At 33.1% G+C, this 18,927-nt stretch overlaps 1 protein-coding gene across 10 annotated transcripts; it reads left to right on the top strand.

The window, feature by feature from the left end:
• The first annotated feature begins 11,429 nt into the window (after window positions 1–11,429).
• LOC107860443 (putative pentatricopeptide repeat-containing protein At1g16830) lies at window positions 11,430–17,275 on the top strand. 10 transcript variants are annotated; one of them, XM_047399121.1, is made up of 6 exons: window positions 11,430–13,704; window positions 15,430–15,498; window positions 15,566–15,704; window positions 15,826–15,950; window positions 16,378–16,431; window positions 16,991–17,275. In XM_047399121.1, the coding sequence occupies exon 1, from the start codon at window positions 11,630–11,632 to the stop codon at window positions 13,571–13,573; it is 1,944 nt and encodes a 647-aa protein (XP_047255077.1). In that variant the 5' UTR covers window positions 11,430–11,629; the 3' UTR covers window positions 13,574–13,704; window positions 15,430–15,498; window positions 15,566–15,704; window positions 15,826–15,950; window positions 16,378–16,431; window positions 16,991–17,275. The 10 variants fall into 10 exon arrangements, with proteins under 10 accessions (XP_047255077.1, XP_047255058.1, XP_047255066.1 ...); XM_047399102.1 differs by having other exon boundaries at window positions 11,450–13,704; window positions 15,826–15,893; XM_047399110.1 differs by having other exon boundaries at window positions 11,450–13,704; window positions 15,826–15,893; window positions 16,378–16,484.
• The last annotated feature ends 1,652 nt before the right edge of the window (window positions 17,276–18,927 follow it).

Here is an 18,927-nt window from a genome sequence, read left to right as displayed (position 1 = left end):
TAGAAATTCCAAAGTAATCCGATAACTGCGTTTGTCATCTCGAGAGCTTCGAACGATACCTATTATTTGTGCAAATAGGATTGTATAATCAATAGGTGAATTCTAAGGTATGAATATTGTTTGCCTTTGTTCTTTTCCATATGTATTTATGTGATAGAGGATTATATGTATTGGTTGTGATTGGGTTATGGACTATTTTACATGGTTTGGTTGTATTGAATTGTGGAGTGGATATGGTAGTTGAGTTATGGAAGGTGGATATGGTAATTGAGTTATGGAAGGTAGATATGGTGATATACTATTGAATTGATGATTATTTATATCTATGGCTCAATTTGATTTAATGGATTGGTTGGAAGGATAAATGAATCCAAACTTGATATTGGAGGATGTTGTATGAATATGCATGGCATGTGAATGTAATTAGAGTATAAGAGGGTTAAAGTGACACCCTTTATGGTGTAATTAAGGCTTACTACTTAACCACTAGTTTGGTGAATTCAAATAATTGAATTGTGATGTTTGGTTGCTAATACTAGATTGCTATATATGTTCATTGTAGATAAGTAGTCCAAAAAGACGGGAAGTCCATTTGGGACTAGTATTGAAGGTTGACAGTCAGGTATGTAAAGCATACTCTATACCATATCTTTGACATGAAAGAGAACAACTGTTCTATTAAGAATGTTTCCAAAGTTATTCAGTAACATGTGATCCATAATGGTTTTGTATGATGTCCTACGTTACCAATGAGCTTGTTTCCACCCTACAAGATGTCAAGACATTCCAATACTTAATTGTTTTCCAAATTTTACATGTTTATTGCACTAATGAATGTCAGAAGGTATCCTATTACTCAAACAAGATCCATGTGCTATTAATGACTCCAAAACGTTTCATTGATATACCAATAAGTTCCTACTTCATTGTTATGGCATTGATGACTCCAAAACACCTCATTGATGTGCCAATGAGTTCTTACTTCATTGTTATTGCATTGATGGTCTATTTATATGTCTCGTATTGATGTATCATTGTTTCAAAGTATCAAAAATACGGTGGCAGCCAAAATAACAATCTCAAAGTTTAATTGAATTAAGTGATGGAAGTTATCTCTTATTGGGTGGTATCCTAGGTGCATAAAAGTATTATGGGTCGATCCCTATTTTTGTGTTTTGGGTGGTATCCCAGGGGCATAAGCCTATCATGGGCCGATCCCAGTTGATATGTACTGGAGGCAGCCTAATGGTCACAGTACAGTACAATAATGATTACAAAGATGATAAGAACGAAGGTAAAGTGATTGAATAAATACAATGTACAGGTTGTCACAAGTTCTAGTATGTGAGGTCCACTTCTATTACGATTTATTCACTTGTTTCTGATTTCTATTGAGCTCCTATATCATATGTGATTATCTACAGCTTTACATACTCAGGACGTATTTCGTACTGACGTCCCCTACGGGGAACCTGCATTTCATGCTGCAGGCACAGGTACCTCAGCTCATACACCGCACAAGTAGAAGCCAGGATATCCAGCTGCTTTTGGTGAGCTCCGGTTTGCTTCGAGACTTTTCGTGTCATATCAAGTCACTTTTGGTATTGTATAGAAGTTAGTTATATGGCGGGGTGTGTCCCGACCTTAGTTAAACTCTATGTATTATCTAGAGGCTTTGTAGACCTAATGTACAGTCAAGGTGGTGTTTTGTTAATAGACGTGATGGCTCCAATGGCCAAGTATTGTATATACATATATATGTGTGCTCGAGTTTATACAGGCGATTATTTCCTTTTATATGCGACATGATGCTGTCCGAATTTTGGGTTGTCATAAAGGTATGCATGGGAAGTATAAGGTTATGAGCTGGTTCTCCCGGGCCTCCTCGGTTACGGGTGCCAGTCCGCCTCAATAGGATTTGAGTCATGACACTTACTTAGATTCCACACATATTTGACACTTTAATTTATTGCACTCAAAGTTAGGCAACACTTTCAAACTAATCAGTTTTTACAAGATTTTATACTTGTTATGTTCTAAACAACTATGCCACAAATTATTTGGCTCTAGCAAGTAAGAAAAAGCCCCAACTTTCTTCATTTCAACAACCATTACATCAAATTTGAAAAGGCCCTCATTAAGGTAGCCCTTTCTATATACATTTTATTCTTGCTTATTATAACTTTTTTTCCGTAATAAACACATACTTGAACCCATTTTTAACGAGAAGTGTTATTGACACTAAGTTTTTCCTAATAGTAGGAACATGGAAAACATTGTTGAAAGTCAACACCTTGCCTGAAGTCAATTTTGGAAATATCTTACCACTTTCTTCAACCTTGATTGTTGCATTATGTCCCATGAAGATTACTTTTTGGGGACCAACGAGATCATAAGTAGTAAAATCTTCTTTGTCCGCTGAAACAAATCTAGTGGCTCCTAAATTAAACCGCCATTCATTTGGATATCCAACTAGATTGCTTTCGGTGATCATATCACATAGATTTTCAATCTTTCTAGTTATTTTCAATATGTTTCACATAGATTTTCAATCTTTCTAGTTGTTTTCAATATGTTTATCTGAATCTCTTTTCTTGTTCTTATTTAGAGCTTGACTATTTAGAGATTTGTGGCCAACATCACTACAAATATAGTAATTGCCTTTGAGTATTTTCTTATTCTGCTCTTTTTCTTGTCCAGAAAACTTCTTCATCTTCTTATTATTTGGAGCATCATCCTTAACAGGATTTGCAACATCATTGATGATTTTCCATTGAACTTATTATCCTTGTCTATCTTAGAATGACTCACAAGATCTTTTAAATCAGACAATTGGTTTTCACTCATTTTTTTTATAATATAAGGATATATACTTGTGAACATTTGCATTTCAAGTTTGGCCAACCAAAATGACATCACTTGCTGCCATTCTTTGAAGTTCACGCTAAAATATTTTTCTAATTTCTATGCCATTTTACTGCTAGAGCAATACCTGAACGGCTCAATGACACAACATTAGTTGCCATTGGGACAACACCATTCACAATCAAATCAATTTGTTGTTCAATGTCATTCGTCATTTTTCTGCAATCTCTGACATACTCTTTAGTCTTTCAGAATACTAACAATAAAGATTTTATCTTTAGCCAACTTGTTTCTAGTCAATGATGAAATTTTTATATCTTCAAATCATCAACCGAATGAATTTTAAAACATGACGAAGTTTCTATGACTTCAAATCAGAATCAAATTCAAACAGAGTGAAACCCCACAGATTTTAAACTCCAAAAACCAACACAGAGATTTTAATGAATCGATGAAGTTTTTATATTCTTTGAATCAAATTTTTACACTGATTTCTCAATGAAGTTTCTATATTCTTCTAACCGAGGGAGTAAAATCAAAAGATTTAGTTTCCACAAAATCAGACCCAATATAGATTAACCAAATACTTGATTTATAAATGGAGATAAATTTTTTGCCTTTCACCAAACAAGCACAAAAATAAATATTTTTATAATTTCCTTTAAATTATCGTTTTCCTTGAGTTTGGTAAAATCTATATTTTCCAACAATAACTTCAAACACATGTCTAAATTAACATATGAACAATCAAATGAAGTTTAAACTCCGTATTTAAAACTTTAAACTTTTAACAATAAGTTCAACCCAACTTACGAACATCAGCAAAATGGAATTCAAACTATTTTTCAGGAAAATAGCAAAACCAAATGTTAAGAATTGCAACACAAGTTCAACCAACTTATGAACTATCAAAATAAAATTTCAAGAACTTTAAACACAAGTTCAAACAGTTGAAGAACTAGCAATATGAAGTTTAAACTATTTACTGAAAAACAGTAAAATCAAACAATACAGATTAGTATAAATTCCTTAAGATTGTTGTTTCGGGTACGAAAATCTGTATGTTTCAAATCAAACTTCAATACTAAGTTCAAGAACAACTTTCAAGAACTATATGAAGTTACAACAACTTCAAACACAAGTCCAAATGAATAATCAAATGAACTATCAAAATAAAGTGTTTATCAACTTTAAGAAAGAAGATGAAGTAGAAAATTGTAGAATCAAGTCCACCGAATGCACAGTGTGTCCTTAAGGAATTTATTCCCCTCAAGTACCCTAGGTTATGGAATCTTTCTTCCTAGGATAAAATGATTCTCTTTCTGAAAGTAGTGGTACCTCAAAGTTTCATAAACTTCAATCACACTCAATGATTTGATGATCACACGAGAGTTTTTAGAAGAAGAAGAAGAAGAAGAAGATTGTTTCTCTACTAAAAAATTATTGTTTTTAGCTGAGAAAAATTTTAGGTATTTATAGCCATCAAGGTGTGGCTTCATAAAGAGAAACAATGGTTCAAAAGGTGTACCCCTTCATAAAGGTGCAACTCTTCGGAAAGTCACAACCCATTGGAAAGGTCATAACCATTAAATCCGAAAAGGTGCCTATTCAAATTGCATCCTTCCGAAGAGGTGCCTATTCAAATTGGATCCTTTCTCTTAGTGTCTTTTTGCAAAAAAAAAATACTATCTTTTCATTTTCCATTCATATGTCTTAATAGGCCAACAATAATGCTAACATCACCTTTAAGACAAACTTGGAGAAATCTTTTGACAAACTTAAATGATCTTTTATAAGACAACCTCTCTCTTTCTTTAATTTTTCTAAGAATCTCCTTAAGCTTATAGTATCTTGCATTATCACCTCCTCAATATTGTCCTTGTCAACGAAACAAAATTCTATTTTCAAGCCTTTTGCGGGAATAAAATAAAAAGACCCCATATCTCCTTATGTCTTCATCATTTGCATCAAAATATTATCTAGAAGAATCAGTCATGCAAAGAACCTTACCAATGGACTCACATCTCCATCAATAAAGGAGGACCTGAAACTTTCCTTCCTTTTTTGTTGATGATTTATCTTTGTTTGCTATAGCTAACAAGAATTAGAACATCATCATAAACATTCGATATAACTTCAGCTCTTTTTCAAGTCAAACACCACCACCAAGTCCAAAATTATCTTCTCTAACATTGTAATAGAGAAGATGTGGATGCCTTTTAGGTGTGTCACCATCCAAGAGAAGTTTTCCTTTAGGAAATATCTCGACTTCACAAGTTATCACAAAAAATCTACTAACAATTCTCAATTTATCAATTTTAACATAAAGCTGACTAGATAGAAGATCAAATTTTTTAACATTATCGAATGGAGCACTCTTGCTAAAGCCTCTTTTAACATTATCTATTAACAATATGTCATACAATACATCAATCTTTTCAGATATCTACAACCAAATCAATAGAAGCCATAGGAGCTTGTTTGAATACATACTTATTTTAAAAGGAAGATTCATTTAGTGGGTTGAAAAACTATGACCAATCCTAAAAGTGAAAAAAAAATTGACAATTTAAAAAGCCAAGGTCAAAAATATTACCATGCACACCAACATCAATAGAGTTGACTTTTTTTCAGTAAAATTTCTTATGGATAAAAATTGTTAATTGGTGTGTAAACTTCACAAGCATCACCCCAGAACTTGGAAATGCACTTTTATGGGCTAAGAAATGTATAAAGAAGCAACCTATTCGAATGTCAATAATGGGACATGATTGATGTCTAGGATGTCAAATATCTTCAACTAGGAACCTCTTATGTATACTATCCTAGGTCTTTTACATAAAGAAAACATGACTAAATTTGTGATGTTTAAAACAATGGTAACTGAAATTTCAATATTCTATGCTTTGACCTTTCTATTTTGACTATCATGTCCATCACTAGCTCTATTTTTCCTAACAATAGGACTCAATAGGACCCTTAGAGATACCATGATTTAGAGATCGAATGATAATGGCTCCTTCTCTAGCAAAAGTGTTGCATGTTAATTGATGCCAAGAATAAGGCCAAGAACACATGCCCCAATAAATTTTTTTAACTCGATTCAAAAACTGAAAGTTCCTAATAGATTAAATTTTTTATTTGGCTCATACATCATATATAATAGTCTCTCTATCAAGTCCTTTCCAAATTATATGGGCTTAAATTCCAACCCAAGATGCAATAATGCAACCACCATTCTAAGGATGCCAAACATATAGCTTCTCCAAGTGTAACAATGTCCATTTATTATGAACCAATCTCTTCAAAAAAAATATCACTGGATTATTCCTCTAGACTTGGGCTCCCTCATTGATAGCAATTAGGTAAGAAATTGACTTAAAATTAATGATAAGGAATATGACATCATTCATACATTGGTACACTCTAATCCTTCTCTGCCTCTGACCATATGAGAAAAAATTCAAAAGATTAACTACACTTGAGAATGTGCAATTTGGTCCCAAATAAAATTCAAAGCCCAAAAATAACGTGCAATTTAGGAAATAAGATGAGATGACCCCCGTAGTAGTAGGTGTCTTTGATATTTTGTCCCCCATAAAAAAAAATAGAGATTAATCTTTCTTCCTTTTTATATATAGTACAAATATATTTTTGCCCCTCTACATCTCAAATGTTTTTAAACTTGTCATGTCTCTCAACTTCTATTTTTATTTCTCTGTTTTTACTTTTTATTTTTTCTTGATTTTTTTTCTTTTTTTTCTTGTTTTAATTCATTCGACCCAATCTTGACTTTTATTTTACTTTTTTTCTCGAACATTATTCTATTTCTTTATTTTTATTTTTTTTAATTTGTCTGTCTCAATCTTTATTTTTTTATTTTTGTTTTATCATTTTCATTTTTAAAAAAAATTATTTTATTTTTTTCTTCTCATTTTTGTTTTTCTCAATCTTTATTTTTTTCTTTTGTTTCTTATTTTCCCCTTTTTTCTTAAACTTTATCTTTTTACTTCTATTTTTTTTCTTTTCTCAATTTTTCTTCTTCTCAACTTTTATTATATTTTCTAATCAATAGAAAGTTAGATAATCCGCAAAGGGATCTTCTTTTTTTTTTTTTTTTTTTATATCAAAGTAAATTTAAGGAGATGACTTATTGTTTGAGTCATTTGGGATAAGTCTTGCCTCTAAGGAAAAAGTTATAAAACATCTCATAAATCAAGACACAATGTAGTAGTGTCGAGTTTTGCTCGTGAGACATAACTTGTTACTTGAAAATCTCTGAGCTAAGTCTTGCCTCTAATTCAAGAGTTATGGAATATCTCATAAATCAAGACACGATGTGGTAGCGTCAACACTTACCTATTGGGCATAACTTATTTTTTTGGGAGGGTCTTGGGCTAAATCTCGTCTTAGAGGCAAAACTAATCGAATATCTCATAAATCAAGAAACAATGTGGTAGTGTCAACTCTTTCCCATGAGGTGTAACTTGTGGACTAAGTCTTGCCGCTAAGGTAAGAGTTATAGAACATCTCATAAATCAAGACATGATATGGTAGTGTCAATTCTTGCCCATGGGGCGTAACTTGTTATTTGAAAATTTTTGGACTAAGCCGTGCCTCTAAGGCAAGAGTTATAGAACATCTCATGAATCAAAATATAATGTGGTAGTGCCAACTCTTGTTAATGGTGCATGACTTGTTGTTTGAAAGTCCTTGATTTATAAAATATCTCATAAATCAAGATACAATGTGGTAATGTCAACTCTTGTCTATGAGACATAACTTCTTGTTTAAAAATTCTTAGGCTAAGTCTTACCTTTAAGGCAAGAGTTATAGAGCATCTCATAGATCAAGATACAATGTGGTATTGTCAACTCTTGCCCATGTGGGGCGTAACTTATTGTTTAAGAGTTATAGAGCATCTCATAAATCAAAACATAATATGATAATGTAAATTCTTATCCATAGGGCATAACTTGTTGTTTGAAAGTTCTTGGGTTAAAACTTGCCTCTAAGGAAAGAGTTAAAGAACATCTCATAAACCAAAACACAATGTGATTGTGTCAATACTTGCCCATAAGACGTAACTTGTAGCTTGAAAGCCCTTGGTCTAAGTCCTGCATCTAAGAAAAGAGTTATAGAGCATCTCATAAATCAACACACAATGCAATAGTGTTAACTCGTGCTCATGGGGCATAACTTGTTGTTTGATGGTCCTTGAGCTAAGTCTTACCTCTAATCCAAGAGTTATAAAACATTTCATAAGTAAAAAACACAATGTGGTAGTGTTGACTCTTGCCCAATGTACGTAACCTATTATTTGAAAATCCTTGGGATAAGTTGTGCATCTGAGGCAAGAGTTGTAGAACATCTCATAAATCAAGACAACATTGTAGTGTCAACTCTTACTCATAGGGCATAACTTGTTGTTTGAAAGTCCTTGGGATAAGTCACTTTTTCTCTAAGGTCAGAGTTATAGAACATCATAAATCAACGCACAATATGGTATAGTCAACCCTTGCCCATGGAACATGACTTTTTGTTTGAAAGTCCTAAGTCTTACCTCTAAAGCAAGATTTATAGAACAAATCATAAATCAAGATACAATGTGGTAGTGTCAACTCTTGTCCATGGGGCGTAACTTGTTGTTTGGAAGGAATCGAAGAAAAGAAAAGAAAAATAATTAAAATTATGAAAAAAATAAAAAATATTTAAAAGAAAAAATTAAAATTAAAATAAAATAAAAAAGAGAAGAAATTAGAAGTTGAAAGATAAATAAATATGGAGTTGTTGAGAAATATCAATATATATATATATATATAAAGGAGATCAATAGTCAATCCTATGTGGCATGCTTAAGAGGCCTCCAAACCTATTTATCTTTTTTGTATGTTTTTTGGATATTTGTTGAGTTTTCTCCTTATTTTAAATATTTGTGTGTTTAAAGAAAAATCAAAAGTCACCACATTTAAACTCTATTTATTATGTAATAAAAGAAAAAAAATGTTTGAGGTAACTCATCTATTTAATTTCTACTAATAATATTTGTAACTCTCAAGCTATTCATGATTTATATTTATAACCCCTAAATATTTAATACAAAAGTTAATGATACCTTATGATATTCCTTTATTTTTATGTATATAAAGTCATATTTTTTGTTTCATGAGATGCTATCCAAGGTCATCCTTCATTTCCACTATTATATTCATGCTTTTGTTTGTTTTGAAAAGAAGAAGATTTTTGAATGGTGATAGGTTTGTGAAAGTAGATATCGAGACATTTATGTATTCATTTCATTTTTTCTTTCTATAGAATTTCATATGTTTTATTTTATGCGATTTTACCCAAGGTTATTCTTCATTTTCACTATGATGTTTATGTTTTCATTTCACTTAAAAAAGAAGAAGATGCTCTTAAATGGTGAAAGGCTTGTGGAAGTGGATATCGGCAAGAGCTCGAACATTTGATTTCGACTTTCTTTTTATTTTTTAACTAATGATTAATAATATAATAATATGTGTATCGTCTTATTTCTATATCTACATATGGTGCCTCTTAAGTTCAATTTTTAAGTCTATAATTTTTTTTGGTTAAATGAATAACTTTGGAGTTGGAAATTTCCTAATTATTAATTAAGTTTCTTAATTTGTAATTGATTTTTTTAGGCTTATGGAAGTACATATCGAGACATTAATGTGTTGGTGTATATGCATTTTATTATTAAATTAATATATCAAGTACAAATATTAATGGGTATAAATTGTGTATTATGAGTATTATTACTTACATTTGTTAGTGGAAGAATGTAGTCATGAGTTTCTTGAAACTCCTATAATTACTAAGTGTTTATTTGCCCATTATACTATGTAATTATGCTTGTAACTCATGTAACATCCAGCCATTCATGTACCCACTTTACTACACCATATTCTTCCTATTCAATACAAGGATGAATTCCTCACCTATAAATAGAGGCTGTCTTGCATGTTATTGTATGTACAAGGAAATATGACAAGTGTGAAAAAGATTATAGTGTGTAGTAGTGAAATAGAGAGTTGAGACAAATAAAATATTCTAAGTCTACAACTATATTCATTATACAAAAAGAGTAATTATATTAGTGAAAGAAAGAGTCGAAACACAGGAAATATTCTAAGTCTTTAACTACATTCACTATACAAAGAGAGTAAATATATGTTGAAGGAAGGTGTTCTTATGGTGAAGCTTTGGACTCTTCAACTAATCCAGAGTTGTTTGAGTTATACATCGTTGATGGATTGTTGTATCCTGAAGGAGACAAGTCAAGAGATATGTTGCTGGAACGGAGTAGATTATGCCGCAGTGGGCTTGAATCTCCTTAAAGAAAGCGAGATATCCGCACTTCAGCCAAGAAGAAGATGATCTTATTTTCTTCATTTATTTTGTTCATTTTATTTCAACTGTAATAATTATTATAATTTGTGGTATATTACACCAACAGAATGTATTCATTTCGTTTTTCTTTCTATAGAAGTTCATATATTTTATTTCATGCGATTTTATCGAAGATTATCCTTCATTTTCACTATGATATTTATGTTTTTATTTCACTTGAAAAAGAAGAAGATGCTATTAAATGGTTAAAGGCTTGTGGAAGTGGATATCGGCAAGAGCTTTATGCATTGATTTTATCTTTTTTTTTTAATTAATGATTAAAAATATAATAATATGCGTGTTGTCTTATTTCTATATCTATCTATGATGCCTCTTAAGTTCAATTTTTAAATCTATAATTCCTTTTGGTTCAAATGAATAAAAATTTATGAATTATTAATTAAATTTCTTAATTTATAATTGATTTTTTTAGGTCTAGTTTATTTCCATTAATCACATATAAAGCAATACAAAACAACCAACATCCACCGATATAGCTAAATAAATTTTAATAATTAAAATATATTCGTTATTTGGTCTTAGTTATGATTAAATTTTAGGACTATCAATAAATATGCATGACATAAAATTTGAGAAATATAAAAGAACATGGAGGCAAGGGAGGAAAATGAGGTGATAAATTCTAAAATTTTTATAAACGTGAGGTAATTATGAAAAATTTTATATACAAGAAAAAAATTATTTATGATTTGTTCATTTCTTTTTTTTTCTTTTTAATTTTTAAAAAATAGTGTATTTATCTGATTTATTTTTTTAAAATATTATATACATAAAATAAGAAGCATTTATGTTTTATTTTTCTTTTTTTTTCTTTTTAACATTGAGAAATAGTGTATTATCTGATATATTTTTAACCATTATAATTATAAGAAAGAATAAATATTTTACACTTCACCTTCTAAAGTAGATGAGTACATGTTGTTAACATATTTAATTTATGAATTATACGTCTATTATTTAGAGAAGCGATTGAGTCAGCGTAATTATTTTTTAATTTTATATTCTTTTTTATATAAAAATTTATCTATATATTATTTAATAAATTATTTGTATTATTAAGATCGTGCAAACGCGGATAGTTTCACTAGTTTGAAATATATAAGGACAACTAGATAATTATTCTGTATATAGTAAAAAAAGAAGAAAAACTAAATTTTCAGGACTTCTTTTACGGGGACAAAAATAAAGGAAATCATCCCCAATGTAGTCTTGGCCTTAATCGGGTAATCGTCTTCTAGGGTTTTTCTTGGTCGTGCGCAGCACATGACGAACTTTCCAAGCTCTATCAAATGATCTCTCTCTGGCGTGGTATTATTATATACTGGAAATGTTATCGATATTGTTTTCCATTCGAAGAATCCCTTCACTTCGAATCCTCAAAATCCAATCTTTCCGAACTCTATTCTCACAAATTCAACATTTTCCTGACCCAAAACCTTCTGTAAAGTTCCCTCAACATTCAAGAATCATACTCACCCCTACAATTGTACATACGACAATATCCAGTTGCCGTTCCGACATTCTTGCTTTCTCTTTTTTCTTATGGTGTGCAAAGCAACCCAATTACTTTCACGATAAGGCCACATTCACTCATGTGGTTAGTATTGTGTCTCGGTTGACGTTGAATTTTGGAACAGTGAAAAGGATTATTAAGGAATTGGAGGAGGTTGGTTGTGTAATAAATCCACAAACTTTGTTGTTTTTGTTGAGGATTTATTGGTTTGGTGGAATGTATGATAGAGTTTTCGAGGCATTTGAGGAAATGCTTATGTATGGCTATACGCCAAATACTTTTTCTAGGAACATTGTAATGGATGTTTTGTTTAAGATTGAGCGTGTTGAAGTAGCGCTTAGAGTTCTGAAAGAAAATCAGGTTCCGAATTTTTTATCGTATAGTATTGCTGTGTGTAACTTGTGTAAGCTTAATGATTTGGTTAATCTTCAGGATGTACTTACGACTATGTTGAGGAAAAGTTTTTATCCTAATGAGGAGACATTTTTTGTGATTTTGAATTGTTATTGTAAAGGAGGTTGTATAGCAGAGGCAAAACAGGTATTGGCGTTGATGATAGTTTTGGGTGTTACTATATGCCAAAGAGTTTGGAGTATATTAATAGATGTTCACTGTAAAGCTGGGAACATGGATGCTGCGAGTGATTTACTTAAGAAGATGGTAGAGAGTGGTTATTCACCAAATGTTGTAACTTGCACGTCATTGATCAAGGGATTTTTTGAGTCTCGGATGCCAAACAAGGCATTTGGGATCTTGGATGCCATGGAGTCAAAAGGATGCTTCCCTGATTTGGTTCTTTGTAATGTGTTAATAGACTGCCTCTCAAAAATGGGGAGGTATGAAGATGCAATTAATGCTTACTTCCTTTTGCGGGAGCAAAGGCTAGTACCCGATTCTTATACTCTTTGTTCTTTGATTACAACCGTTTGTCTCTCTAAGCAATTCACTGAACTACCTCTGCTCATAACTGGCTTCAAGATCCAACCTGATTTAGTTGCTTGTAACTCTTTCCTTAGCTATTTCTGCAAAGCTGGTTATCCTGCTGGTGCCGTTGAATTTTACAATGACATGATAGATAGAGGTTTCATAGCAGATAAGTATACCTTTGCTGGATTATTGACTGGATTATGCAGGTCTGGTAGGATAGAAGAGGCAGTCAAGGTGCACAGAGGACTCGTTAGAAGTCACGTTGGGCTTGATTCTCATATAATTACTGTGATAATAAACGGGCTAATAAAATCTGGTAAATTTCACAAAGCTATTAGCTTGATCAAGAAAGCCGCTTCGGAGAAGTCCCAATTAGATGATGTTTCTTACACTATTGCCATTAGAGGACTTCTTACTGGTGGTGAATTTGGAGAAGCTTATGCCTTGTTCCGCCAAATGAAAGAGGTCGGTCTAGCCCCAAGTAAACAGACCTATAATCTGATTCTTTCAGGTTTCTGTAAAAGAAGTGATGTTAGCATGGTTGAAGAGATCTTACTTGAAATGGTTGATGCTAGTGTTGAAGTTGACCATTTTAGTCTGAGGTTTATGAAAAATCTCCTGTATAGATCCCGCCGTTCTGCTTCACTCTTTACTCTATTAACTGATGGTTCAACTTCTGGAATCCTTCCAAGAGAAGCATATGCGGAATTGTTCAATGAGCTAGTTCAGCCAGTAAACACCAGAAATGTGCACACAGACAGGTCTACGAACATTGATTTTAGCATATCCAGCTCAGATGAAATCCAGGAGTTGGCTGTTTCAGTTGGTTGAGATGATTTGATTTGACAGCTTATTTGGTCTATAGCAAAGTTCTGTACTTGAGTTCCTCAAGAATCCGAGCTTTCTCTCTCCAAAAACCTATGATGATCATATGATTTTAAAAATGAACTGATTGCCTAAAGGTACCATCCGAACTCCATCGAAATGACAAACATTTTCAAATAGACTGCTCTTCTATCTTGTTACTATTTTTAGCCATTTGTTTTCTCTACCACCTTTTTTCCTTTCCCCATTTTGGTCACCCTGTCGTTTTCCTAAATGAGTGGTTGCTGTTTATAGGATTTTGAAGTGAATTGGGTTTGGGGTGTGTGGGTGGGTGGGATTATGTTCTGTATAAGTGAACAAGTGCAATTCTCGCAAGGATAAAATTGTCTCAAGTTTTGGATATTTCTCTTCTACTTTTTGTAAGATGACTTCCCTATGCTTGTTGATCTGAGATAAAATAGGTTGCTGAACTCCTATAAGCTAGCTATCTCCCTTTGATGTGCATTCATAAGATTTATTTTGGTTCTTATAGAGATCCATAAATAAAGAAGCCTTTAAAGCAGTTGTGTACATAGGAGTCCTCATAAGCGGGTGTTGATATCTTAGATAAATGAACAATTTATTGTAACGATATTGTATGAACAAATCGCAGTTCAGATCATACTAATAGAACTCAATTCACACAGTAAGGAAGGATCTATGGATTAGCAGTTGAAATGATTTTTACCTAAGAGCAGTCATACTCATATGAACAACATCCACTTTTAATAACTAAGGCTCAAAAATTTATTGGAAACATGCTCTCTATCCTACAAAGGTAGGTGTAAGGTCTGCGTACATCTCACCCTCCCGGACCCCAGTTGTGGGGCTATATTGGGTTTGTTGTTGTTGTAAGGCTCAAAACTTTTAAAACCACATGTAGTCTACGTATATGTTGAGGTTCTAACCCACAACTTCTACAGTAGCCAATTGAGTCGCTTGACCACTGGTCTAAGAAGAGCTGGTTGTCAAGCTATGGCATTACATATCATGTATGCATGTTTTTATTTTTGCATATTGTTTATATATGTATGTAGAAATTTTTCCAACAGAGAAGTCCCTTGGGTATGGTGCGTCCACCCGTTGCTTTAAAGGGTGCTTACAAACCAAGATCAAGAAAGTTTTGCCAATAGAGACTCGTGGAACCTTGAACTCATGATACTATACTAGCTTGTCTCACTGATATGTTGATTTGTTTTTCGATAGATTACTTATGAGCAAGTGTTTTAGTCATAGGTGTTGATATGAGGATTACATCATTTATGAGCTTAGAAGTTTGTCAAGACTTTGGACTGGAAGTTTGTCGCTGATTGGTCTGTATACAGTGTCATTACTACATTGAGAAAGGTCATTATGCAGAAAATTTGAAACTTCATTTTAGAAACTCTTTCTTGTTATGCGTTGGTGTTAAAAAAATTAGTTTCTGGCGATGGAGTTATGTATTTTCTGATATCCTGAAGTAATTCTCGATTTAGCAGTCTCCATCTGACTATCTGTTAGTTTTTAAGTGATCTCAACTGTAAAATTTACCGTTGCACTGATAAATATCTGTTGAAAGCACTGGATCTGTAAAAATTCTTAGGCCCTGATACTACCACTTGGAATCTGGAAGCTACATGTTGATGCTCATGATTTTGATAGCCATACCAGTGCTTTATAGATCTTTCAAAAAGTATTTACATTTTTGGTAAAGCTGGATTTATATCACCAAGCTGATTTCTCTCGTCTTCCTGGTTAATGCCATAAAGAGTAGACTACATTTTGAGCTATAGATGCTCTCTGGCTCTACTATAGGAATGACATTTTTCCTTTAATGTGTGTAGGAGGAGGGTATCGAACGACGGAAGAGTTGCCTGAACTGATAATACAGCAAAAGGAATTCACTAGATGTGGTATGTATACCATTACCTCCATAAAACTTGATTCAAAGATTTTTGATTAACTCACTCTCTCGTGCAGGTTGGTTCGCAATGCTGAGTGATTTTTAATTCTTGCTAGTGTTATTTGCCAAATGGTGTTGAAAAAGATTTCGTGAATGCTGGGGCTCGGCAGATTGTTGTTGTTGCTCCCGTAGCTGGAGATTGTGAGAAAGATGGAGGTACTGAACTCACTAACTGAATGCTTTTGTCTGTTTCTCTTGAAAAACTTGGACGTCAGTATGTGAGGTTGTTCACTGTGAAATGTTGAGAGGAATGACATTTTTCCTTTAATGTGTGTAGGAGAAGAGTATCGAACCGCGGAAGAGTTGCCTGAACTGATAATACAGCAAAAGGAATTCACAAGAGTGGTATTTGTACTATTACCGCCATAAAACTTGATGCAAAGATTTTCTTCGGAGGTAGCGGTATGGACTGTGTACATCTTACCCTCCCTAGACCCCACTTTGTGGGAACACACTGGGTTTGTTGTTGTTGTTGTATAGCAAACTCTAATTGTTTCGTCCACTGTTATTGTTAGGACAATGGGATTTTTCATAACTTAGCTGTTACATGCAAAAATTAAGATAAATATCTACTTTGTACTGTAGTATTGGGAACTTCTTTATCGAAGGGATGCAGAGTAGCTTGACAGATAAAAAGAAACTTGTTGGTGCCTGTCTTGATCTTTTTTCTTGTGGTCTTGGATTATGTAATCAGCATGAACTGGTCATGCCTTGTGGATCGACATCATTCAAGTTCCATTTAAAATGTGCTCTGTTGCTTAATAATTATTATTTCTATTTATTAAGCATTTGCCTGATGAACTGTGTCTCTTGTTCTTCAACATTGCAGCAATACACTCTGGAAGATGATGTTGTTGCTCCCCATGAAAGCTGGTGTATGGAGGTACTAACTTATCCAACCCAGAAGTGTACCAGAAAAACACGGTGTACTGTTAGGTCAATCTTCCTAGTATAATCCTCGTGTAATTAATCATCATTTGGACTTTGGATGATAATACGCTGTCTCCTGTCATTCTTTGTTATTTCTATTTATTAATACTATGTTCCTGGTTTTTCTGCGTAAACCTAATTGATTTTATGAACTGGTGCACTGTTCTGTTAGTTATGCAGACTTTTACCATGTTTTCAAGTCCATCGCTGAACTCAGTAGTCATAACTCCGGAATGGTTTGTCGCTGATTGTCTTGCTTTTCCTGTAATTTAAATAGGAACGCTGTGGTAACAACTTTAATAAATAATATTTTCAGCTGTAATATTAAGGCTACACTTTTTAGCCAAATCTGCTTAATAAATATTAATGAATGAGTAGTGTTAGTTTTCATACTTATTCTTCTGAAGCTGCTATCATATTACAACATGTAGACTATAGAGGGGTACAGGGTTGCATATGCATTTATCTGTTAAGTTTAATGCCATCTGACACTTGTTTTATGCCTTGTGCAGGGATTTTATCTGATTCAATGGAATAGATTGTCAGAGAATTTGAATCGACTAACATGGATACTATTTCAGATCACTATGATAGAAGGAGAGTTGTGGAAGTAGACTTGCATTTTGATTTTCTATATTGTCAGGAAAAAGGAATTTTGATAGCTGATTGTTCGCATCTCAGTTGAATTTTTGGTGATCCGAGTAACTATTTAACAGGATGTTTTACATCAAGTCTTCCAATATTGTAAGCAGATTTTTAGCTTTGTACTGCTTTAGTTTTAGCATAATTGTGCTTCATTATTTGTGTTTCTGGGTGGAAAAAGGGTACATCTTCCATATTTCATAGATAGTAGAAATTTGGCTCCTCTTACAAAATACCAACTGATGCTACGTGAGTGATGGAAAGTGAAACATGTAAAAGATGAAGTTAACTCGGGTTGAGAATATACACTTCATCAAGACAGCCATCACCTGTGGTAACATGTTTTGGTTCTTGCAATGGTTTTGGTTTTGCTGGCGAATAACCAATAAACCTTAGAATTTCAAGAGAATTCCTTCTCCTATGGGGATTGACCCACGATATATTACTGTATATTGTATCGAAGATATTAAGCAATATCTGTTTTATTATGTTACGCCTAGTTACAAGTGTTCTAAGCATTGAAATTTAACTATACCCGTTTTTATGCAGAAGGTCTCAAGAGAGCTAACTCGTCTTTACTTAATGCGAAAGCCAAAAGATAACCAGGATATCCCTTCAAGACTACCAAAATAGAACATAAACTGCTTCCATGCGAAGTGGATATATATAGTTTTCCGCTGTTCAGTTGTCCCATCAGAAAAGACCGTAATTGAGGTGAACCGACGATGATGATACAGTTGGAGAAAGATCCTGAACTCACTTACATTGCATAAATGAACACAATGCATGCTTTACTTGAGAACCTAGAGGGCTAAAACTAGTAGATAACATGCTATTTATGTAATCTAACAAAGTGGAACAGAGCCCTCCGGAGAAGCTAAAAGCAGCAGGGCCTGATTTCATTAGCCCGATGAAAGCACCAATCAATCAACTACACGTTAATCCCACACTAGCCTCTGTATCCAGTTCGCTTTGTATGCACAGTTGCATCAATTTAATTCAAGCTCAATAAAACTATAAAAGAACAAAAAGTATATAAAATATGCTGGAAGACATGAAAACATGGACACTAATACTACTCAAATCTAGGTGAATATTCCCTAGCAGGATTTCATATAATTCCAGCACGTGTTAAGACATATTTAAGCTTCAGATTTCCAACAAAGGCATTCGGTAGAAATCATCCTTCCCGCTTGCCTGCCCCTATCAAAATGGATCTTCAAGATTGATACTTTTCAGACGAGTTGGGAGCAAAAATGGACACTTTTTCAGCCATAGAAATCAAAGCGGACATTCATTTTATTTTGGATACAAAATGAACAGTTTGCCCATTTTGGGGCAAACTGCAACTAACACCAACACCGTTTGCTGAAAACTTTTGGGGTTAAATTTGTTATTGTGGTTTGCCCAAAAATGGGCAAACTACATTTCTTCTTGTGTGAATAAGAGAATCGGTCGAAGTCTGAAAATATTCCAATTTTTTTCTTCACGTGAATTGCTGAAGATTCCTGAAAATTAGATTTGTCATTTCAATGAGAAATTTTCACTTATAAATATGTGTTGTTGTTTACCATTTATCTCATTCATCTATAGCAATTTCTTACTAATATTATCTCTTTTTGGTTTTGAGAATCCCTTCACAATTATGTCTCAACAATCTGAAATGTCTTTATTTTTGATTGAACCGAATGTATGTAAATTTTGGTGCTGTGCGCGTTCTAAGGTAAAAATTTTAAGTTGTTCAATTAAAAATATGTGTATGTTAACCTTGTTTCATATTTTTTTGTTTTAGGAAAATGATGGATGT

The sequence above is a fragment of the Capsicum annuum genome, chromosome 1 (genome assembly GCF_002878395.1).
Source record: "Capsicum annuum cultivar UCD-10X-F1 chromosome 1, UCD10Xv1.1, whole genome shotgun sequence".
Taxonomy (NCBI): domain Eukaryota; kingdom Viridiplantae; phylum Streptophyta; class Magnoliopsida; order Solanales; family Solanaceae; genus Capsicum; species Capsicum annuum.
The sequence above is the reverse complement of the archived record's forward strand: the minus strand, read 5'-3'. Positions and strand labels throughout refer to the sequence as shown.